This window comes from Carassius carassius, chromosome 44 (assembly GCF_963082965.1).
Source record: "Carassius carassius chromosome 44, fCarCar2.1, whole genome shotgun sequence".
Lineage (NCBI taxonomy): Eukaryota > Metazoa > Chordata > Actinopteri > Cypriniformes > Cyprinidae > Carassius > Carassius carassius.
The window spans coordinates 20,001,604-20,026,591 of NC_081798.1; the positions used below are offsets into that span (position 1 = coordinate 20,001,604).

Genomic DNA, 24,988 nt, shown 5'->3' on the forward strand with positions numbered 1-24,988 from the left:
TATTGAAAGATTTATTGGTCTGGCTGACATAGGGTCTGTCACTATTTGCTTCCTCACAGCAAAGCCAAACTGGAAACAAAATGAGTTAAAGATGTGGAAAGCTCATATGCATGACGTAAGGGCTGAGTATGTGTTTAATCTGGTAACATTTTATAGTAACTGTGTGAATGTGAATGGTTTCATAACATTTCGTGGCTTTACATAAAAAAGATTTTCAGTCCATTTTGCGGTGGAAATGATTTAATATGGACAAAGTAACACCAAGTGACAGAAGACAATGTTGCTGTATTGAAAACTCTGTGTTATACTTTGTCAATAATAATAATAATAATAATAATAATAATAATACTTGTTTTTTCACTGATTTCTTCGAACACACATTGCTGAAGCGTGAAATGAAAGCAGAACTGAAGCTCTTGCCATTGTTTTCTGCTGCAGATGTAATACAGCTGAGCGTCACTAAAGTGTTCTCCATTAACCGCGCAGCCTAATGCGCAGAGCGCACAGGGAAGAATGGAGAGGAATTAGACCTATAGATCAGCCTAAATTCACAGATATGCATTATACCTAAAGTAGAGAAAACCCATTTTAAACAGTCTTTAATATCAACGCGTATCTTTTACTGCATTTGAGAGTTTGCATATTATTTATCTGCGTTTTACGCGGACCTGCAAGACTCTTTTTTCTAAGGAAAAACCAGTGACCCGCGCGGAATTGCTTTTATATTAGGCAGTTTGCACGAGTAAGGTAAGACGGCGTAACATGGGCACTCTACTTGCATTAATATTAGCGCTCTCCATGAGCGCATCATGGGGATGCCAACTGCCCCACGACTGGAGACCTCAGACGGAAGCGTGCCGCGCAGAGCTGGCGGAGATCATCGTCTTTGCCAAGGTGCTCGCTCTCCATAAGGAGTCTTACAGCGTGTACAACTACCTGCCGTGGCAGTACGACACGGATCTGTTCTTCTCCGCGGAGATCGAGCTGCTATGCGATCAGGCATGGGGCAGCATGCTGGAAGTGCCAGCCGGGTCCAGGTTCAATGTCAGCGGGTTGGGATATTTCCCATGCCACTCGTACACTGTCGTGGAGAACAACTCATATTATTTCTTTTTGAGGTAAGATCAAATGACAGTAAGGATTTGCTCATGTTAAAGGTGTACTTGGTAATATTTTGCTTTAAAAATAATAAGGTCAAATAAAATATAAAATAAAATAAAGAATCAGACTAAGATGAAGAGCCCAAGATTCCATACATAACATTAACATAACACACTTATATATACTCACACACACACTTACTAAGGATTACATTTTACATTTTAGATCATATAATGTTTGTGGGATTTGAAGTTGTTCATATTGAATTAACAAAAGTTGATTTGTGACATTGGCATGGAACATTCGTGAGCATGAGAGCTCAGTATCAGAACATTGGCTTGGCTACAACTGTGCACAACTGTCTGACATCTGTGCTCATTGTCATCTTAGAACTTAAGCTATTCTATTTGGTCTTGGTTGGGTTACGTGTTAATGCAAGCTCCACCAGGGGTATTCACAAAGAATGAATACTGCGCCAAACAACCAAGATTTCCCTTTTTTTTCTTTCATCATGAATGGAAAATGGTTAAACTTGTGTATAATGATCATGAATCCTGTGATCAAAACATATGTCAAACCTAATTAGCTCTGGCTTGTCTTTGTTTCTATGTTTATAGTGGGGATGAAATCACATTTTTTAGATGAACTTACAGAGGATGAGGAAGTTAACAAACCGGTAGAAAATACAGCCCATTTGGATAGAGATTATGCAGTATATGATTCACTGTTGTGATTTCACTTTTTCTCAAAGACACACACCTTTGACTGATTCATATTAATAGCGTAAGGCTTGAATCTCTTGACAATTGTTTTTTGTTTTTTTTTTGACTTGCATTTCCTGTCTCACGCTATGATCCGATCGGTTAAGATGAAGAATGTTTAACTCCCTCATACAGAGCAGTACTGGATTTACCACACTCAGCACTTTTCTGGCCAAGTAGTTTACTGAGATAGGCACCACCTCACATGCATAATGTAAACTGATAACCTGTTTTACCAAAACAATCTTGCTTGTTGGGACCACGAAACAGCTGTAACTAATAGTTTACAAAAATTTACATAAACAATATACAGAGAGAAAACCTGCAGACATATGAGGTTAGTTCTTGAACTATGGACACTTTTGGTCTTATGCTTTTAAATAATAATTTGTTGGTCATGGTGAAAAAAACTCCACAGCTGAGTGACAGTAAAACTGCATATAAGTCATTTTTGCATGGTAATTATTGAAACAGTTTATGATTAATGTACTGTTTTCTTGAATTGATTGATTGATAGTTTTATCCAAGGCAAACTAATAAATATACAGCAACATATGTCAATGTGTTTTCTTCTTCTTCTTCTAATGTGACTATAGGGTCAAACTAGGTCGCTGTAACTGGAGACATAACTATTAAGAGAAAGAGATACTGAAGGCAGCAGATTGATTTCATGTTATTCTAAAATTACCTGACATTAATTCTCTGGAAATAACTCTTATGTCTGTCACATGACCCAAAATAAAGCGTAAGAAACAATTAAAGAATAATTGAGGATACGTGACTTGAAGTATTATTAATTATTGTAGCACAAATATTCCGGGATGAGTTACGAATTAAGGAATTTTGAAAATGCATAGCCGTGCACTTTGTAACAATTAAGCATATGTCAACTAGTCAGAATAAAGAATTTACCAATGTCATAAAATAAACTGTATTAAAGGGTTAGTTCACTCAAAAATGAAAATTCTGTCATTAGTTACTCACCTTTATGTCGTTCCAATCCCATAAGACCTTTGTTGATCTTCACAGCAAAAATTAAGATATTTTTGATGAACTCCGAGAGCTTTTTGACCCTCCATAGACACCAATGCAACTACCATGTTCAAGGCCCAGAAAGGTAATAAGGACATTATTAAAATAGTCCATGTGACATCAGTGGTTCAACCTTAAATTTATGAAACTACATGGATACTTTTGGGTGCAAAGAAAACAAAAATAATTACTTAATTCCACCATTTATTCTCTTCCATGTCAGTCTTCAACATCATGTTACGATGAGTAATTAATGACAGAATTTGGGGGTGTACTAACACTATAATGCATTGTAGTTGAATAACGGTTTATTATTCCTTGTGATAGTACTATGCTATGAACATAAAATGTAGCTTTTCCCAATCAATGAGAAAGCAAATAGATGGGCTACTAATAATTCTCACAGTCTCATAGACAGAGCAGTTAAAACAGCCCTGGAATTCCTTCCATTTGACTTAATTTCACAGAACACACAGTCCCCCAGTGCTTGTGTGACCTGAGGGCAGCAGGTTATAGGTCCCATCTAGTGCTAACAGGCTGTTTTGGCATTTGATCAAGTGTTTGGGAGTTGCATACTCTTACACCCTTACCGTTTTTGTGGCTTATTATGTAAAATAATATTCATCAGAAAATTATTTTTTCTTGATAGCAACTAGGCTCTGACCTAACCCCGACAGTAGTCTCTACATTAGCCATGATCTGTTAAAGTGCTTGAAGTGTTGAGTTTGTTGGATGTTAAGCTTGTTTTATTTGTTTTATTACGCCACTGTTCCTTTGTTTAATCTCATCACTGATATTGAATTGTAAACTCATTGCAGGGCATTGTTTTTACAATTACTATCAATGGCGAGCCCATGCTTGGATGACCAATGCTTTTGTGAACTTGATGCTAAAATCTGGATTTCAGAAACACTGTTTAAATAAGTTTGACTCTCTCTGTTTTTTTTTTTTGGTCTCTTAAATCCAGTCCTAAATTAATGAGTTGTATAGATCATGTTTATGGCACTTTCATTATGCTTGTTTGGTCATTTTTGAAGCTCAAAAACAACTCATTTCACTTTCATTGTATTAAAATGTGCATTTAAGACATTCAGTCCTTTTTCTGTTGTACTGACAGAAAACCTTGCCTCAGTACACATGCACAACTTTTCTTCTCTGCTTTTTAATGTCCCATATGTCATGAGTCTAAGCCATGAACCAATCAGACAGCTGGTTCCAGTTTGGCGAGACAATGCTCACTAGTCAAACCATCAAAAGCCTGAGAAACTGGAGACACTCTGCATGGAAACAATAATTAATGCAATGTGGTGCATGGAACAACTACATTTAGATTCCCATGAGAGGCTCTCTATTTTAGGGTGGTCAGTGAATTAAAAAGGTTATATCCTGAAGATGCTTGAAAATGTGTAGGAGAAAAGGAGGAACCCATCTGGAAGTTATTGGTTATTAGTTAACATTATGGTATTTTCAGCATGGTTGGTTAACACTGCTTTCAGGAAAAAAATGTAAGGGGATATTTGTGCATTTTTACCATATTTACCATGTTTTGAGAAATGTAATATTTTGCATAAACTATACAAACTTCATAATGCTTCACATCCCATAGTACACCAGAACGTTATAACAAAAACCGTCACTTTCATTTAACAAATTGTCAACGGCTTGCCAGTAAGAATGTTTACTAAATATTTATCTCTTACTCATAGATCTAACAGCAAACCAATTTTCTGGAGCTGAAACTAGAGTCGAAGTGGTCTTCCAGACCTAGACACTTGAGTCCAAAATATTCTGGAGCTCAGCTGAAATCCATCAGAGAATTCTGGATCTCTTTTTGGATCTAGATATTCCAAGTCTGGCATTGTGCACAGGTTCTGTAAAAGCCCCTGAGCTTCTGATGCCCCTCTAAAGAGGCTAAATTAGATCCAGATGGAGGGACTCTCTGCTGTCAAGGTCCAAAGCCAATGTTTCTGTCAGGGAAAAGGGGATATGGAAGCCAGGTGGAAAACTATTCACCTCAAAACCGTCTCCCTCACTGTGAGCAACAGTGTTTTGCAGCCAACAAACTTATGAACAAAGCTTACATATGTTTGAACTGATCATATATATATATATATCAACGAATGCACTTGAGGGAATTCTGGCTCTCTAATGTACACACATGCATTAACTTGTCATTTGTTTGGAGTAATTGTGTTTTTCTTTTCCCAAACTAAAATTTAAAAAAATATACATTGTTGGTGATTGCAAGTGAGTACTGCAAACCATTTAACTTGCAAAAAGTAGATTTTCCTGCAGGCTGATGGCAGCTGAATCACACAAAAAAATATAGGAGAACAAGCGTATTGGAGAGTCCGTATGAAGAGGGTGTCTCATTTCCTCACATTGTGCCAATGTAACCATGGTTTTTGAATTAATATTTTTAAAACCACCCTTGAAACTTTGATAACAGACTTTCCTCATTTCCTCTCTGGTGGGAGGTGTGTGTGCGTATGTGTGTGCTGATGTGTGAAAGTTTGCAAGACTACAGGCTTGAAACAGCAAGAGACCGGCCAAAGAACAGCTTTGTACACCAATCACAAGTAATGAATTCTTTGCTCACACAGCTACAGAGACAAGAGAAAGAATAAAGAGAAAATAATAGACCTCCCTAAGCTATACGTATAATTCCTGGGACACCTCACACTGTATAATTAACCTCTTATATTGATTACATAGATTTTTACTCCTTAATATTTTTCTTTAAGCGTAATATTTTTGCTATTGCTTTAGCAACAATAAAAATATAAAGGCAGCCCAAATGCAAACACACACATGTAAAAAACACAAATAGAGCTGTCCCAGCATACCCTTTATTGGTACCTCCCCTCACCTTGGCCTCTTGCCTGCCTAAAAATATATGGGTCATTGGGTCAAAAAACATTAAGCGTCCCAAGTGGTCATCAACTATTACATTGCTGTGGCCCACACAAGAGAAACAAAAATACATAACGGGTGTGCGACTTTCGTGGTATAGCATTTTGTAATGGTAATTTTGCCTCTCATGTTTGATACACACCCTATGGCATGCATGGACATTTGCAGAAATTTAACATTATAAAGCAGGGTTTAAAATTTTTCTGCTAAGGTATTGATATGAGGTTGTTAAGGTGTTCAGAATGGTTTTGAGCATGCTAATGTAATGGCCTGCTGGTAAGAGCTGCGAATTTAGACCTCACTCCCCTCATCTTAAGAGGTGCACTATGATGTTAGAGGCTTTGGTCTTTAGCATCCTTATTAGTGTGCCAGTTCCCATGCTGGAAATGCCAGTTCAAATGCCACTCAGTGACACAGTGAGTGAGGGGAATAGAACCGGAGGGATGACACTAAGGTTGCTAAAGTAGTTTCTACAAGTCGGTTGGTTACTGGGTCAAATTAGTCAAAAGACCACCCAAAGCTCTGTGATATCCTGGGGTTTGGATGTGGCCTTTATTGTATTTTTTTAATTTATTTTTTTATCAGATATCAGCATTTTTATCAGTATTTTTTATCAGCCACACCTTTTAATAAGTCTGATAATTAATCATTGATGTCCATAGTACAGACCATGTGGGAAGCGTGGTGTGTGTTCAAATCACCTATTAGTCCAAGCATAACAATTATTAATCATAGTAATGTAGTTTTTGTTGCATTTCTTCTCAGGATGGATGAAAACTACAGCATCATTCCCCATGGAGTCAACTTCCAGGACCCCATCTTCTCTGACACACCAGAGAACCATCGCATGTTTGCCAGCTTGTTCCAGTTTTCCAACTGCACAGCTGGCACACAGGTTCACATGTACACCCCAGACTGGGAGGTACAGGAGGACAACAGAGTGAGCTACTTTTAATGTATTAATACAATAACAACAGCAGCAATGACAACAACAACAACAATAATACTAATAAACAGCAGATGTAACTTTTACCTGTTTTGACTCTGATGCATGAAGCATTAGATAGACTAATTTCACTAATGTTCTGTTCTTGCTTGGTGTGTGCTTGTCTGTGTGCACATTGATGGATAGTTTTAGTGAGGCAGACACTTCTTAGTGAACAAAGAAGTATGAAAATCTTGCTTGTTGGGCTCTTTTGCATGTCTTTTTGTTGCTCTCTTGACTTATGAAAATGGATGAGGAACACTAACAGAAATTTCTGTGGCTATTGCATGCAAAAATCAACATTGCAGTGGAAGATGCAGCTAGTCTTCCACAGAAATCTTGCTAGAATAAGTAAGCAACATATCTTGAGAATCCAAACCAAAAGACATTTTCAAACCTATATTTTACTGTGAATTGGTGCTCACCATTAAGTGTAGTTTATGTCTGGGTCCAAATCTCAAGAGAATTAAGAGAAGTGATTGCTGGGATATTATTATTCCTCTCTGGACATCTTTACTTCTTTACTTTTTCATTTGCCTTGGGAGAACATGTTTCTCATATTGTTGGTTGTGGTATGTTTAAACTCTAAACCAGAGGTTCTCAGCCTTGAATAAATACTCTGCATTGGACTGTAAGGATTTTTTAAGAAAAGATTTTTACTGACTGTATATATATAAATATATATATATATATTAGTGCTGTCAACGTTAACACGTTAACGCATGCAATTAATTTTTGTCTGGTTTAACGTGTCAAAATATTTAACGCAATTAACGCAGCATCCGTATTTTCTGCCATCCGTTGGCTAGCTTTACATTATATGATCACGCTCTTATTCATTTAAATGCTTTTAAACATTTCAAGCGCGGCAAGACAAAAGAGAATGCGCTGTCTGTGAATGCCCTTATGTGACACATACACACACACACACACACACACACACAATGCATAGACAGGGCGCCAGAATCCAGTTCTCTTAAGCGCTTGAACTAACAATAAACATCCCAAAGTGCCAGTTTTGTCGATTATCCTCATAGGAGCGATCTTAAAAGATTTATATAAAGTCTAAAATGAACAAAAAGAGTTGTGAGAGAATGAGGCGAGATCCATAGACAGTATATAAACGGTGAGATCCGCGTGTCTGTCTGCTCTTAAAGGGACAGCAGCCAATAAAGCTTCCTGTCAGTAAAGTTAAAGAACAAAGGGAACAGAGAAAATGACTCGCTGCTCTTGACTAAATATTTTTGTTGCTTTAATAAGGATTAACTATTTAATTTATAGTTTATGCAGTGCAGACTGGATATAACTTTGATAACTTTATTAAATTTCTGTATATTTCCTAACTGTTAAGACAGGAAGGGCAGGAGTAAACATGACATTTATTATGGGTTTATGTTAGCATTGTTTTAAGTTTACTTAAATTAAAAACTGTTATATTTTTGAAGCCTAATAATAAATGTAAAAAAATAGAAAAAAATCAGTAGCTGTATTAATATCAGTAATACTGGCCTTCATTCATAAAAAGATGCCATTTAAACAAGTATTTAAAATATACTGTCTTTATGTTGTTTCTACATTAATTTGATTAACTGTGAAATTATTACATTAAAAAATATATTAAAAACGTACAAAAACATTTCTTTTTTTATTGCGATTAATTGCGATTAATCACAGGAAAAACGTGTGATTAATCTAGTTAAAGTTTTTAATCGATTGACAGCACTAATATATATATATATATATATATATATATATATATATATATATATATATATATATGCGCTCCCTGGAGAATGGAGACTCCATCCCCAGATGGTTTGGAGGACAGTTTTGGAAGGTTTGATTTGGAGATGTTTCAGAACTGCTCAGGTAGACCTGTTTGCCTTTCCAGAGACCTCTCACTGTCAGTTGTTTAACTCTCTGACTGAGGGAAGACTAGGCATGGACGCACTGGCACACAGCTGGCCGCGGAGCCTGTACAAGTATGTATTTCCCCCAGTGAGCCTTTTTGCACAGACACTGTACGAGATCAGGGAGGATGAAGAGCAGGTCCTGCTTGTCACTCGGACCTGGTTCCCAGAACTAATGCTCCTTGTGACAGCCCCTCCCTGGCAGATTCCTCTGAGGAAGGATCGACTGACACCCACGTCCAGACCTCTGGAAACTTCATATCTGGTCCCTGGACGGGAGGCGAAGGCTCTAGGTGACTTACCCCAAGAGGTAGTAGACACCAACACTAGGCGTGAGCCTACAAGACACGCTTAGGCCTTGAAGTGGAACCTATTCATTGAGTGGTGTTCTTTCACTGAGAAGACCTCTTGAAGATGCCTGATCAGAGTTGTACTTTCCTTTTTGCAGCAGGGGCTAGAGCAAAGGCTGTCTCCCTCCACCCTTCAAGTCTATGTTGCTGCAATTGCTGCTAAACCTGACGCTGTAGTAGGGAAGGGAAGCATGACCTGATCATCAGGTTTCTTAGGGGGGCAAGAAGGCTGAATCCTCCCCGGCCCCCCACTATACCCTCTTGGGACCTGACTAGGGCTGTCCCCTAATAGTCGACTAATTAATAGTCGACAAGAACAGGCTTGGTCGACTAAATTTTCATTAATTCAATTCAATTAAATTCAAGTTTATTTGTATAGCGCGCTTTTTACGATACAAATCATTACAAAGCAACTTTACAGAAAATTACGTTTCTACAATATTTAGTAGTAGCTTATAAGTGCTGACTGTCAGTTTGTGTGCATATGACAGGATTTTTCTGAAAAATTTATACAAGACGTAGTCAACCAGACGATGAACATTATTAACAGCAATTATTATATGCAATCACACTTGTAGCAATATTTGTTAGTTCTGTTTGTTGATTCAGGGTTAGCATCATCTGAGGTCCTCTGAGAGGTCAGCATCATCTCTTCTCAGGTGTTCTGGATCCAGAATGGAGCTTGTATATATCCTAGTTACCACGGGATGTAAATAGAGACATTATTAGAGTAGCTGCTGTTCCAACAAAGTAAAATGAATTAGTTTAACCCAAGCTAAAGAATAAGAATGCGCATTTGATCAGATGCAACTGCAGTCACTAATTATGAGATGCATTATTCGAATGCTTGGTGAAAGAGATGCGTTTTTAATCTAGATTTAAACAGAGAGAGTGTGTCTCAACCCCGAACATTATCAGGAAGGCTATTCTAGAGTTTGGGAGCCAAATGCGAAAAAGCTCTACCTCCTTTAATGGACTTTGCTATCCTAGGAACTACCAAAAGTCCAGCGCTCCAGCTTGTTTATTGAAGATGCCGGACAACCACCTAGGAGTGCGTTACAATAGTCCAGTCTAGAGGTCATGAATGCATGAACTAGCTTTTCTGTATCAGAAACAGGTAACATTTCATAGCTTGGCAATGTTTCTAAGATGGAAGAATGCAGTTTTTGTAACTTGAGAAATATGGTTTTCAAAATAATATAATATAAAAATAATAATCATGTCGGGAAGACAATCTGAAGTGTGGGATCATTTTGAAAGGATAAAAGATGACCCCAAAAAGGTTGTCTTCAAACTTTGCAGGCAAACATTTGTATACCATTCATCAACATCGAACATGACTTAATTGACAAGAAATGGGAATTGACGGGAAATCTTGCAACCAGCATACACTCACTGGCCACCTTATTAGGTACACCTTGCTAGTACCAGTTGGTTCGCCTTTTGCCTTCAGAACTGCCTTAATTCTTCATGTCATAGATTCAACAAGGTATTGGAAACATTCCTCAGAGATTGTGGTCCATATTGACTTGATAGCACCACACAGTTCCTGCAGATTTTTCGGCTGCACATCCATGATGCAAATCTTCCATTTCACGACAACCCAATGCTGCTCTATTGGATTGAGATCTGGTGGCTGTGGAGGTTATTTGAGTAAAGTGAACTCATTGTCATGTTCAAGAAACCAGTCTGAGATGATTTGAGCTTTGTGACATGGTGCATTGTCCTGCTCGATGTAGCCACAAGAAGATCCCCCACATCATTACACCACCAGCCTGAACCGTTGAGACAAGGCATGGTGGATCCATGCTTTCATGTTCTTTACGCCAAATTCTGACCCTACCATCTGAATCTCGCAGCAGAACTCGAGACTCATCAGACTAGGCAGCATTTTTTTTCAATCTTTTATTGTCCAATTTTTGTGATCCTGTGCGAATTGTAGCCTCTGTTTCCTGTTCTTAGCTGACAGTGTGGTCTTCTGCTGTTGTAGCCCATCTGCTTCAGGGTTCAACGTGTTGTGCATTCAGAAATGGTTTTCTGCATACCTTGGTTGTAACGCGTAGTTATTTGAGTTACTGTTGCCTTTCTATCATGTCTAACCAGTCTGCCCATTCTCCTCTGACCTCTAAAATCAACAAGGCTTTTTCGTCCACACAACTGCCTCTCACTGGATATTTTCAGTTTTTTAGACAATTCTCTGTAAATCGTAGAAATAGTTGTGCGTAAAAATGCCAGTAGATCAGCAGTTTTTGAAATACTCAGACCAGCCCGTCTGGCACCAACCACCATACCTCACTCAAAGTCACTTAAATCCCCTTTCTTCCCCATTCTGATGCTCGGTTTGAACTTCAGCAAGTCGTCTTCACCACATCTGGATGCCTAAATGCATCGAGTTGCTGCTATGTGATTGAGTGATTAGGAATTTGTGGTACGAAGCAATTGAGCAAGTGTACCTAATAAAGTGGCCGGTGAGTGTATATACCCAAGCTGCTGTTTTAGATGTTTTAAGAGCTTGTCATGTTTTGATGCAGAGAAACGGGAAAACAACATAGAGACAGTCAGTTATAATTGCCCATATTTTTGTAGTGTTTTAAGACACATTTTCAGTTGAGGAATCATGCCTAGAGTTTGGACAATCTGACTCCTAGGTAATCCTGAGGCCCCAGCCTCGGCCCAGCTATGTGAGCAAGGTTCCTACTTTTCCCTTTAGGAATCAGATGGTGAACCTGCAAGCACTGCCCCCAGAGGAAGCAGACCCAGCCCTAGCTTTTCTTTGTCCCATCTGAGCCTTGAGATGGTATGTACACACTGGACACAATGCTTCAGATCAGCTCTTTGTCTGTTTCAAAGGCCAGCAGAAGGGCAATGCCATCTCTAAGCAGAGGATGGCCTACTGGGTAGTGGATGCGATCACCCTGGTTTATCAGGCACAGGGTTTACCCTGTCAGTTTAGGTTGCAAGCCCTCTCTACTAAGAGTGTGGCATCCTCCTGGGCGTTGGCTTGTGGCACCTCGCTGACAGATATTTATAGAGCTGCAGGCTGCCCCCAACACGTTCGCTAGATTCTATAGCCTTCATGTGGAGCTGTTATCCTCCTGTGTTCTCATCTCAAATGGGTAGAAGCACTGAGAGGCCCCAGTTTAGTGTCGGCTTGCTAAAGCCACTCCGGAGAGTACTGCAGACCCTGTCGAACTCTTCCATCCCCTCGGCAGCCAGATATGGAGGAGCATAGAGGCCAGGCCCCCAGTCAATTAATCTGTGAGAACCGTTAGAGGGCTGGGTTCCATATGTAGTGACCTTAGTGGATCCCATATGTGAACATTTGATGGTATAGCTTAGAGCATTTATTTTCCTGGCAGACGTTCTACCATTTCCCAACAGGGTTACAACAACCACCTCTAAATCTTCCATATGCACCTATCCATATGTGTAAGTGATCCCAAAACCTCCTTCAAAAAGAATGGGAGTGGAGACATCACATCCTGTCGCCAGAGCTGCTGTACCAATACTGAGCGGCCAGATCACCAGAGAAACTTGATTATTCGTTGCACCTGGTGCCTAATTATACTCACATTGCGATCAGTGGCAGCTGGATGCAATCATCGCATGCCAATGTGCATTGGCTCATTTAGTTTACACTCTCTAAGCGAGATCCCAATTTGTCGGTCACCAACGTGACATCTCCATTCACTCCTTCAGGGAATGAGGGGTACATTTGTAACTGAGACATTTTCTCACTACATCACACTCCTATAACTTTTGCTTTAATAAACTCTTAATTTTCTGCTTGTAAATAGTAAGGTAGTTGTTATGTTTAGGTACTAGGATTAGGGATATAGAAAATGGTCATGCAGAATATGTGCTTTATAAGCACTAATAAACAGCGAACATGTTGTTTTAGAAATTAGGTAGTATTGAGAATTGGTCCCTATACTAAATTATTACCCATTTTTTCTTCAGGTAAAAACTAATTATTATTGAAAAAATGTGAGAAATGTGGGAAGTTCATGAATGTTTAAATTGCCACAAAATATTTTGTATTCTTCTGAAGTTTACTTTACATCATTTTAGTCCAAGTGTGAAAGTCAAACAGATTTATAAATTTTTACTTACCTCTATTGACTTAACGTTTTCTTCAATTCCTTCAGCTATGGTGCTCCAATGTGCAGAAGGCCTTATTTGAGGAGGAAGAGAAAGTCAAAAACCTCTCTCAGAAAGTAAAGGTCCTGGAGAAAGCCAACAATCACCTGAGGGACAAGGTGAAGAGCATGAAACGTCTCTTGAGGCAGGCCAAACGTGAGACCAAAGAGCCAGTTAAAAGCTTCAAACAGCTTCACGAAGCTGAACCAGAGGTCCCACATCCACAACAGGACACCACTCTCAGGAAAATCCTGCCCAAAAAAGCTTAACAATTAAAAGCCATTCCTGCAATGAAAAAAAAAATTCAGATTACAGAAAATTACAGTGTACTGAAAGATCTAGACTAACTTTTCTTTACAGACTTCAGAAAGTTTAGACAAACATCTTTTTCATATAACTAGCTGTATAATATCATGAAAAGCTACAATAGCAAAAAATAAATAAATAAATAAATACAAATTTGACTTCACAATCATTAAAATATCACAATGCTTTTACCAAAATGTAAAGATATTGATGTATTGCAATTTTAAACTACAACATGAGGTTAAAGGCAATAAAATCCACAATATTTTTTTTTTTTTTTTTGGTGAAAACAAAATCATTCTGACTAGAAGCAGATGATGTTAATCAGGCAGAGCCTGACAAGATACAGCAGTGTTTTGAATTTATTTGGACAGGTGTTTTTATGGAAATACATTTTGGCACAATGTAGCAACACTGACCTTCAATCTTCAAAATAAAAAATAAATAAATAAATAAATACATTTAAGAAAAAAATCACCCTTTTCTCCTAAATGTAAAAGTTGTTCAGCTTAAAACTCCAATAAACATTTACGGCCGAGTGCAAGACAGACCCAAAAAATCTTTCTTGTTCTTTCTTTTTTTTTCCGTGTGTGTCTATGTGTGTGTTTGTAGAAGTGTTTCCATATGTAAAGTCTTATTTGAGCTTTTATGGGTAAAATATAACCTTAAGAGTCAATCTACATCATGACTGTTGTTTTGGGATCCGCTTTCTTCAAGTTTTTCATGTAATAATTCCAAGTTATGTGTTTTATTATTGCAAACAAGGTGCTGAGCACTTGATATATGTAATCTTTACTCAGTGAAGCTTATCTTAAAGTGAACTGTTCATCATTTAAAGAACAATTTACTGACAAGGTTTTGAAACAGTTATTTTTGTTAATTTGTTATTTTTGTTTTTGTTAATCTGAACTTTCAATGATTGTTCCTGTTTAACACATCAACATGTATGCCAATGAAAAATTAAATAAATGTCACATTTTCTTTAAAATGTCTCTATTACCTTTTACACATTTTTGTATATTTTTACATAAATACTTATATATATATATATATATATATATATATATATATATATATATATATATATATATATATATATATATATATATACGGATATCATAAAAATATATTAAAATGTGGTGTATGTAATTTTTGTCCAAATAATGTTTTCTGGATTGATAATCTCACCCTAAATTTTATATACAGTAAGTAAATAAGCTTCTTTGAATAAAAGTGTCTGCTTAATAGTGATAGGTCATAGGTGAAGGTAAATGGTAAAGTGTCTTGATTGCTTTGATTCATATACTGTACAAGCTGTCAAATGTTCTCTTGCCAGGCTATAACCTGAATTTCATCCAAATGATTATTTTAAAATGATCCAAATTACAGTTTCAACAGGAAGTACTTCAGTGTAGGGTATGACTATTCATTAATTCATTCAAATGGGCTTGCTTGTCCCATTTAATTGGATAGAAGAAGGGTTGATATATTGCATCAAGAATGTACAATTTCAAAGTCAGTCCAAGACACCCCACTGGATTGAAATTGTGTCCATGAGGCTTCTGAGACCTGAGAAAGATATCCTTCTTCTTCTCATGTCAAATCTCAGGAATTTGAAGCCCTTGGAGGAACATTGTTTCCAAACACATACACACACAACATTTCTGAATAATTTTAGACCTTACTGATGATACCAAAGGGATCATAAAGGCTGTCTGGTTTTCTCCCTGTATTTGAGAAATGAAGATCATTTATGACTCATCCAAAGAGATGCTAAGCCAAATATAAAGTGCAAAGTGAAAATGTTTCCTCAGATCCCAATTTTTCCTATAATGTTTTTTGAATATTGATTTCTATTGATTGGCAATTAATTTTTTTCAACGCTATTTCCAGGATTTCCAAATGTGTGTGACTGTTCATTAAAAAAAAAGTGTTTGTGTGTGTCTGTGTGTGTGCATGTAACTTTAAATGACTGAGCCTTAAAAGACTTACAGCATGTTCTTTTTGCAATAAACTGAAAAAAATGGATGTTGCTGTAAATGTATGAAGTGGAGAAGTGTTTTGACATTTATGGACTTCTTATATACTTCCAAACCAACAACACAGATCTGGCATTTTTAATAATGTATAGACATTAAATAACCCTCTTCAATGACCCCTATTTAAAGCAGTACATCACTGTAGTTCTGCACCCTGCAAGAATCTGTTTTTACTCTATTATCATGCTCCAAAGAACGCATATACACACTGCATTTTCAATGTAAACTATGTTCTCAGCCAAGCTGCAGAACAGATGTTTTGACAGTATGTGTGGTGCATTGATCTTCCTTAGAGACTTTATGCTAATTATAGACATCAGAATCCCAGAAAAGGGCTGTAATGGCTGGACAAATCAAAATCAAATATAACTAATAATCTAATAGACCCCTCAACCAACAACTGGACTGGGTTCCGGGATGTTGGTGAACTAATAACCAAAGGCAGAAAAGGTTACTCTGGTTTAAAGAACTTCCAAACAAAGAACTTCCAAACAAAAGAACTTTTCCCACTTGAAATTACACCTTTTACACTAGTCAAGCCAAACTCATAATATGTGACATCTACAGAAGTTAAAAGGTCTTATATCTGTGACCGTCTCTTTTCTCTCTTCTGTTCTTGAACTCTTTTTCTGGTTGCTGTTTGAGTGGAAAGGACTGGAGACATCCAGTCTAACTGCAATGCCATCAACAGGAGTTCATAATCCACTTTGTTACAAATGTGCTGATGGTTTCCTCTCTGGTGGTTAATTGACTCCTTTTCCATAGTTTCATTCCCTCTCACTTACACTTGCCACTGCTTAGCCAAATTAGAAATGCATGTAAGCGGCCGGTGAACTGGGTGAAGAATAGAGTGAACTTTATTTTTACTTACACTATGTGTATCTGATATGAATAAAACACAATGGCACATCTGTGTGTATTTTACAAACTCTAAATGTATTGTTTTACTAGTACTTATGTGTATTTAAATGTCTGAAACTGAACAGCATTAAATAGCAAAATAGTGTGTCAATAAAGCAAAAAGGCAGTTCATCATTGAATTCAATGATGTCATCATCCAGCTCTAAACAGTTTAAACAGTTTAAATTATGTGGTTAAAAACAATGCATAGTTGTGATAGTTTGACAAGCACAGAGCACATCTCTCTCTGGCTCAGTGCCAGCCATAGCGTGAAACAACCATATATGACATCACCAAATTTTCTAAATCCCATATAGGGGACCATACTCCCAGGGGCACGGAAATAAAAATCCCATATGTGGGACTGTACCACTCAAAAGGTTAATATAATCCACACAAGATAATCCACAACAGGAAGGCTTGAGTTAGATGTAGGTGTTGGGAAAGCAAATGAGAATAATTGACAAGACACACCTGAACATAATGACACAATCAAGGGGATACAGAATCTAGGTCAAGGAACACAAGGGATGAAATGAAAACAAACTCAAAAGTCCATGAAGTGTGGGAGTTCGCTCCCCCACCCGGAAAGCATGACCTCGCACCGCAGAGAAGGAAGGATTAGGTGACAGTGGAGGGATAGTGAAAGGCTGGCACAGACAGGCAGGAGGAGGTTCAGGAGGTGGACGGATGACCTGGAAGAAGACGGCCAACAGAGTCCACGGTGGTGATGATGGAGGAAGGATCCAAGGAGAAGACAGAAGGAGCCAGGGTGGATCAGATGGAGGAAGGAGCCAGGGAGAGGACACGAGGGACTTAGAACAAGAGGAGCCAAGTGGGACCCAGGCCGCAGTCATGAAGGCGACCCACAGTAGTCTCGATGAAGGAAGGAGCCATGGTGGATCAAGTGTTGACAACTCAAAGGGCCAGCCGATGGCAGCAGAGCAGGTGGACGAGGAGCCTGAGGTGGAGATGGAGAGCCGATGACCCAGGGTGACACAGAGGATCCGAAGGGCCAAGGCGGAGCAGATGGCTCCAACAACCGAGCTGGAGGCAGGGATCCAGAAAGGCTGCAGGGGAGCCGGAGCAACAGAGGGCCATGGTGGAGCCAGATTGAAGGAGGAGAGTGACAGAGCTGGAGGGATAGACGGATGAGACGCAGCCAGATGAGTGGATTCCTGAGGCGGCAGATGGTCAACAACTGACCAAGGTGGAGCCGGAGGATTGAGGGAGCCTGGCGGAGCTGGTGGTGACGGGCCACAGTGGAGAGGTGGGAGCTAGGAGCCATGGTGAAGCCGCTGGCATAATCCACTATTGCATGCTAAGTTGCTGACTCTCGCACCTTGTCTGGTGTCTCAGGCTCGGGCTCCGGGGTGATCCTTGGCTCTGTCGTTCTCTCTGGCAATAGCTCTTCGATCACAGGGGGCTCTTGCTTTCTATCAACAGTGGGCTCAGGTTTTGGATCCACACTGCGGGGTGATCGTTAGCTGGGCTCTGGGTCTGGATTGGTGTTGGTGTGGTCGCCTGCGATGATCCACAAAGGTGGCAAAGCTGCCTCGAGGACCATCACAGGACAACTGCTCTCGTGTGGTGTTATTTAGTCCAGGTCGGTAAAACATGCAGGGGTAGTTATCCAGGTAGTGCATGTAGTTGGCCAGGAACACAGAGTCCTCTGTGTGGTCCTCGAGAGAGCGGTCCCCATGCTCCAGCATGGATCCACTAGGATCATTCAAAATGGAATAAAAGAAAAACTTTACAAAACAAAAAACACACCTGAACATAATGACACAATCAACGGGAGATAGAAACTAGGTCAAGGAACATGAAGGATGAAATGAAAACAAACTCAAAAGTCCATGAAGTGTGACACAGTGTATATGATAGTCAGTATGTCAGCAAGTTCTTGTAAATAGTACAAATAACAACAGTCCAAGCAAACACCTTAAACAAAAATCAAAAGTCCAGTCTAGGGGAAGATGAATCAAAATGGGAACTTCTTGGGTGTGGCAGTGATCTCCCGTAACCTCCATATCCTGTGAGAGCTCCGGCAGACTCATGTGTAAATGCCAACAACAAGCAACTGCTTCTCCCTCCATTGAGTAGCTTTTAAAGCATGTTGATTTAGCCTAGGCACAAAACCACATCAGCCAATAACCTGTATCGTAGGAACACAGAGAAACACAGGGTGACTCGGAGATGTGACAGAATTTTTAACTAAGTCAGTCATCTTTTTAAGCAAAAGTTGAAAAATGAGGGCAAAAACTCTTGATAATACTCCACCATACTTAAAAAATTTGCTTCACCTTGCCCAACTTCTTTTCCCAAACATCTTACCGTAGCCTTGGCAAACTAACACTTTGCTAGATTAATTGTAAGATGTGCCTCCGCTAAACGCATTAACAGAGCATGAAGACGTACCAAATGTTGTTTCAAGCTGTCACTGATTACAATCACATCATCCATATACAGCGCACAACCTTCCAGACCAAATACCACTTTATTCATTAACCTCTGGAAGGTAGGGATGGGGAATCGATCCTGAAGTATTGTTATATTGATACTGATGCGAGTATCAAAAGTATCGATACTCAAATAAAAATATTGATACTAAAGTGTTTTTATTTACCAGTGATTTTGTTCAGTAACAAAACATAATTTGTACAATATGCATTAAGTTGGATGAATAACCTATGTTAGCAAATAATTGTGTGGGAAGGATTTTCCTCTTCATCTGAACACATGCAAATGTTGCAAGGCAGAATCAATCAATTAAACGTTCACTCACTTCTGACAGTGCATTTAAACAGAGCTGTGTTTCCCAAAAGTAGCCTATCGTAAGAAGACATTGATTCATATATGTTTGAGTTAGTTCAAAATAAACAAATTGAAACTGTAGCATAGTTTGTGTAGTACGTTTATTTAAATTTGAACGCTAAAGGTTCATATTGCTCAGGTTCTATTCTGTATTGTTAATATAAATCATACACTCTCCGAATAAAAAGGCTGCATTTTATGCATGCAACAGCCTATTACTGGCAGTACCTTATGAAAATGAACCATAGTTTTCCTAAAAGGACCATAGTTTAACTATAGTATTTGTAGATTTCCATGGTTACCACTCCAGTAAATATATTTTTACCATATGTAAACAAAAACAATATAATATGTTTAAATTAAGGCGTATTGAATGTCAAAATGTGTTTCAAATACAGTATTATAAAGTTAAGTGCAAAGTTAAGTACATTGTACTCTTAGTAATTTAATAATTTAATACATTTCATAATTTAAAAGTTCAGTTTAGAAGTATCGTATCGGTATTGACATTGACAGTACTGCCATTAAAAGTATCGGTATCATATTGAAATTATTTATTGTGATTGAGGAGTTAATGACACTTGCCAGTATCCCTTTTTGAGATCCAATTTGCTTACAAAGTTCACTATACCCACTTGATCTACACACTCCTCTATTCGAGGAAGTGGAAAAGCATCATGGTTAGTAATAGCGTTTAGCTTGGGATGATCAGTACAAAATATATAAGCAGAATCTTGTTTCTTCATCAATAAATGTGGTGAAGACAAACTGGAGCACAAAGGAACAGCTGTCCCTTTCTCAAGCATATATTGCACTTCAGACTCTAGTACTTGCTGCTTACTGATAGGAAATCTGTAAAAAAAAAACACTTGAGTAAAATATGGAAAACATGAAAACATTTCCAAACCTGTGTACAGGCTGTAAATTGTGCACAAAAAGTAGATCCTGTTGAAGGCAACAAAACCAACACCTGATCACCTGGTGTAAAAACACAACATTATGTTGATATTAATTAAAGTGCCTTTCATTTTACGTGTTCGAACAACATTTTTCTGAGTAGTTATTCTAGCCAAAAATGAAAGCAATTTAACAAATTCTGTGGAGGATCTTCCTCCTCCGATCCCTGCCGCAAAACAGAAAGTGGACCACATACTCTATGACCAAAAACTAGATCATTTGGGATAAATCCTAAACTCTCTTACTGTACATTACCTCTGTAGCTGCAAGCAGCAACAAAGGTAATCCTTCCTCTCAATCAAGTTTCAACTCCATACAATAAGAATGTAATAATGCATTCAACGTTTGGTGGAACTGTTCAAGAGCCCCTTGACTTTGAGCATGATATGCATTTGATTGTCTGTATTTTATTGTAAGCAGCCTCAAAATATCCACAAACATAGGTGAAGTGAAATTAGTCCCTTTGTCACTCTGAATAGTTTTAGGTATCCCGAAGATAAAGATGTATTGGGTAAAGCTTTTACAAATGTTTTAGTAGTAATCAACAGAATAAGCGGCTGGATACTGAGTTGCTTGACACATCACTGTTAACATGCGCACATTACCTAATTTAGACATAAGTAACAGACCAACACAATTCCTACTCCAACATGTGCAATTTTAATTATTACCTCCTGAAATGGCACCACCACCTGAATTATGGATTCCTCCATCAAACCTTTCTTACAGGATACATATGTAACGCTAATGTAACCTAACCGTAATGTAAGAGTAGCTTATCTTGGACAAAATATCCACTGACAGCACTTCTTACCTCCTCAGCTGAAATAACACCCTCAGGGTTGAAATAACATTCTTATTATTGAGCTTGGCAGAGCTCCCCTCACTGTAGGGTTACCTACAGTATGAGCCTGCTGCTCCCATATTAAGCATGTGAGTTACCTCTTCATTTGGGAATTAATTTTTCACTCTTGGGAATTCCTTTTACAGCCAAGACTGCCCTTATGGCAGCGCTCCACTCACTACTTGAGGGTCACCTTTCAGCCTGCTGGTACTGGAAAGAACATGTGAGTTCTCTCGATTCTAGGACTCTGCTCCCAGAGCTTCATGGGGCAGCTATACCAGGTTGTTAGGCCATATTTTACCACCATGTTAGGCTGCTCTTATGGTTGAGCATAGCAGTGCTCCCCTCACGCTCAAGGGTCACCTATAAGCATGCCGTTTCCAAGTTTAGCGGCTGAGTTCCCCTCCCATGTCTATGTTTTGAAGTGAAGTTAACGTCAAAGGATTTCCCATGCTAAGGTAGTAGGGAGCAGGGACGGACTGGGACTAAAAAACGGCCCTGGACTTTGACTAGCAACCGCCACGCATAAACGCGACAACAACTACAATAACGCCTGGCATGAGTGTCACAAAACTTTAATTGTGGCTCAAGATACTATACCATCCAAATGATGGCAATAGCACTGATGTTGACTAGATGTTGACTTGGAGTGGGTGTCTTTCTCTGCTCTTGGTCTAAGCTCAACCTGAATAAACAAATGATGGAATGAATATAAAAAATAAATGGTTTTATTCCAAGATAGCATGGAATAGATTATAAAATATGCTGTTATAATAGCATATTATATGATCTATTCCATGCTGTCTTAAAATAAATGTATTACTTAATAATCTTAATTGATTTACAGTATGCAGTAATTAATCTTACTGCACAAATAATAATACCACATCTAAATGAAAATACACCATTACAAATGTAACTTATGTATTCAAAATCTTCAAAGTTTGTAAGCATTAACTGTAACGTTACCACCATTTTTAAAAGTAAAAGCACAACATATTTCTTAATATTAGCTACTGCATGTGACATTTTAAAGCTAAAATGTTGAAGTTGTAGCAACCTGAATATCACTTCCTAACATCATCCCTAGCAAGTAACTCTCTTTCTCCTCTCATGTTCTATACTTGTATCTGGATCTGCCTGTGGAACCAGCTCATCTTTCTGTCCCTCATCATCATCACCGGTGTCATGTTGCTGCATAGCTGTCTGGCTCACTTCTTCACTGCTGCTAATATTTAACTAAGAGGTACTGCTGACTATGCTGCTAAATATTTCAGTTAGTTTGCTACATTTAGCGACTTCAGTATCTAAACTACGCAATTTATTTTCTCTCTACCGCTCAGCCTTTTCATTCCTTTTTTTTTTTTTACACGCGTTATGCAAATGTATGTTTCTATGCTTTTCCTATCTAACGTCTTTGCAGTTGGTTTCTTCCTACTTTTCCACTTCTTCTTCTCCTTACTTGGCGGCCACGGCAAGTGCAGCTGGCATCCAACTTAAAGGTGCATTGCTGCCACCTACAGTATTGGAGTGTGAAACAGATTAGTGGGGGAAAAAAACAGGTGATGACTGCGTGCGTGGAGGGTGGTGGGCCGGACCGCTGGCCGTCCTGGAGTACCCGCCGTTCTGTGATTCTCCAGATCACACAGATGGCCAGTCCGCCCCTGGTAGGGAGCAAAGAACACTGTGTAGGGACTATGTCAATCGAAACACATTTCATGCATGAAGCTCCCTTCTAAAGAGCTGGCTATCGAAATCAAGTGTGTTAAATAAAAGAGGCATGCAAAATATACAGAGAGGTGGTATGTGAGGACTGTAATTGAGAACCAGTGTTTTAATATAAAACTGTTGATTTTTAGGTATGATAAACATTTTAAACTGCATTGCACCTGCAACAAAATAGATAAGTACATAATGTAATTCATAAATATTAAACTATTTTTACATGAAAAATAAATATAGTACAAAGTGACTGACAGTATTTGTCATGAAATGCACTTGTTTGAAATACATGTTTTTAATGTTTCCTTTTATTTATTTTCAAGAGCATTAAGATTACATTAAAATACAGAATCAGCACATGATATTATTATTGTCATAGTTTACTGTATATGCTGTTGTTCCATCCAAGATGTCACAGAAACAGAAACAAAAAAAAGAACCTTATGTCACTCATTGCATTTTGTCATGATTGCCATCAAAGCAAGTTAGGACAAAACTCTGATAAACAAACATGGAAAAGATACCTTGCAGCATTGCATTGTGACTGGTTATAAGACACTATGTAAGGTTAATCCTAGCTTTGTTACATTTATTCTTGAAAGAGGGTGCCACATTTTCCTTAAACTGCTGTGGGACAGGACTGTCATGTAAATGTAAAGTGTAATTGTCTTTAGCTTACAGCTATAGATTTAAAGTTACTGAATATTTTCTTTCATGAATCCTGTCCAGAAGCTGATTTTTTTCCCTTCTTTTTTTTCTGCTATGTGTTTCCATAAAACGCACTTCTTAATTTCAGTAGACATTTTGTACCTTAATTACAGAGATTGGAATGCTATGCAGAACAATACATTTGTTTTCATCAGGGTAATTATTGCTAACCAGAGGATCAGTTTGATGGGGAATAAATATAGTCTTGTAACCTTTGGGCCTGTTTCCTCTCTATCCAAGAGACAACCAAACATCAAGACTGCCAGGAAAAGCAGTGGAACAAGATGCGTTTTCAACCCAGAGCCACAGGCATAACAATGGCTAACACAGCACTCATATAATTAAAGAGTAAATGAAGGCATGGACCTGTGCCAAGCCATTCTGCTCACTTATAGATGGGAGAAGAGCAAATCTGCTAGATTAGCCTTTTGCACATTAATAGCAATGTTTTTTTTTTGTTTTTTGTTTTTTTACTTATTCATTTTTTGTGGTGTTTGTGTGTGCGTTCAAAAGCTGTTCTAAAGACATAGGCTTCCAAGCATGTTTTATGACCTAGATGATTCTTCTGCACAATCTGACTTTGCTGCAGCCTGGAATTGAACTACTGGTTTCGTCTGGTCAGAGGAGAACTGGCCCCCCAACTGAGCCTGGTTTCTCCCAAGGTTTTTTTCTCCATTCTGTCACCGATGGAGTTTCGGTTCCTTGCCGCTGTCGCCTCTGGCTTGCTTAGTTGGGGACACTTCATCTACAGCGATATCGTTGACTTGATTGCAAATAAATGGACAGACACTATTTAACTGAACAGAGATGACATAACTGAATCCAATGATGAACTGCCTTTAACTATCATCTTTGCATTATTGACACTGTTTTCCTAATGAATGTTGTTCAGTTGCTTTGACGCAATGTATTTTGTTTAAAGCGCTATATAAATAAAGGTGACATTGACATTGACCTACAAGATCTCAGACAGACAAGAATGCTGGCAACAATACAGTCTCTGAGAGCTGATGTGTTTAACAGTTTTCCCAACTTTTGATTTAGTATAGAGCAGTTTCTCAGCCCAGCATCTGCCCAAATGATTCAGACAATCATTTAAACAGAAACAAAGATAAATTGAACAAATCTATACATGGAAAATGGACACTTCGGGTGTAGACAGTAATAATGAACTAGCATATCTTGATTTGTAGTCGATGACTACAACATCATGGAATATTTTCTCTGCAGAATGCTAGTGAGCGTTACTCAATCAGTGGGGCTTTTTCAGCTGCTTTACCTGCTTTACCTTGTTCTAATCCACTGGGGGCTTGGTTTAGGAGTAAAAGACATCCATTGTAGTTAGAAAATGCCCACTGATTAAGAAACAAAAAAAATATTGAAGTGTTTGAATAAATCATAAATTTTCCTACAAATTTAAATATTGTCATGCCCCTGGACTCTTTGTGTTACATTCCTCATGTTCTCTGTGTGACCTAGTTTATGTCTCCCCTTGATTGTGTCATG

General features: G+C 38.4%; 1 protein-coding gene across 1 annotated transcript; it reads left to right on the forward strand.

Moving 5' to 3' along the window:
* The first annotated feature begins 452 nt into the window (after nt 1-452).
* On the forward strand, nt 453-13,495 carry ccdc3b (coiled-coil domain containing 3b). The gene is made up of 3 exons (XM_059537489.1): nt 453-1,118; nt 6,573-6,747; nt 13,201-13,495. Exons 1-3 carry the CDS (start codon nt 763-765, stop codon nt 13,459-13,461), a joined length of 792 nt encoding a protein of 263 aa, XP_059393472.1. The 5' UTR covers nt 453-762; the 3' UTR covers nt 13,462-13,495.
* The last annotated feature ends 11,493 nt before the right edge of the window (nt 13,496-24,988 follow it).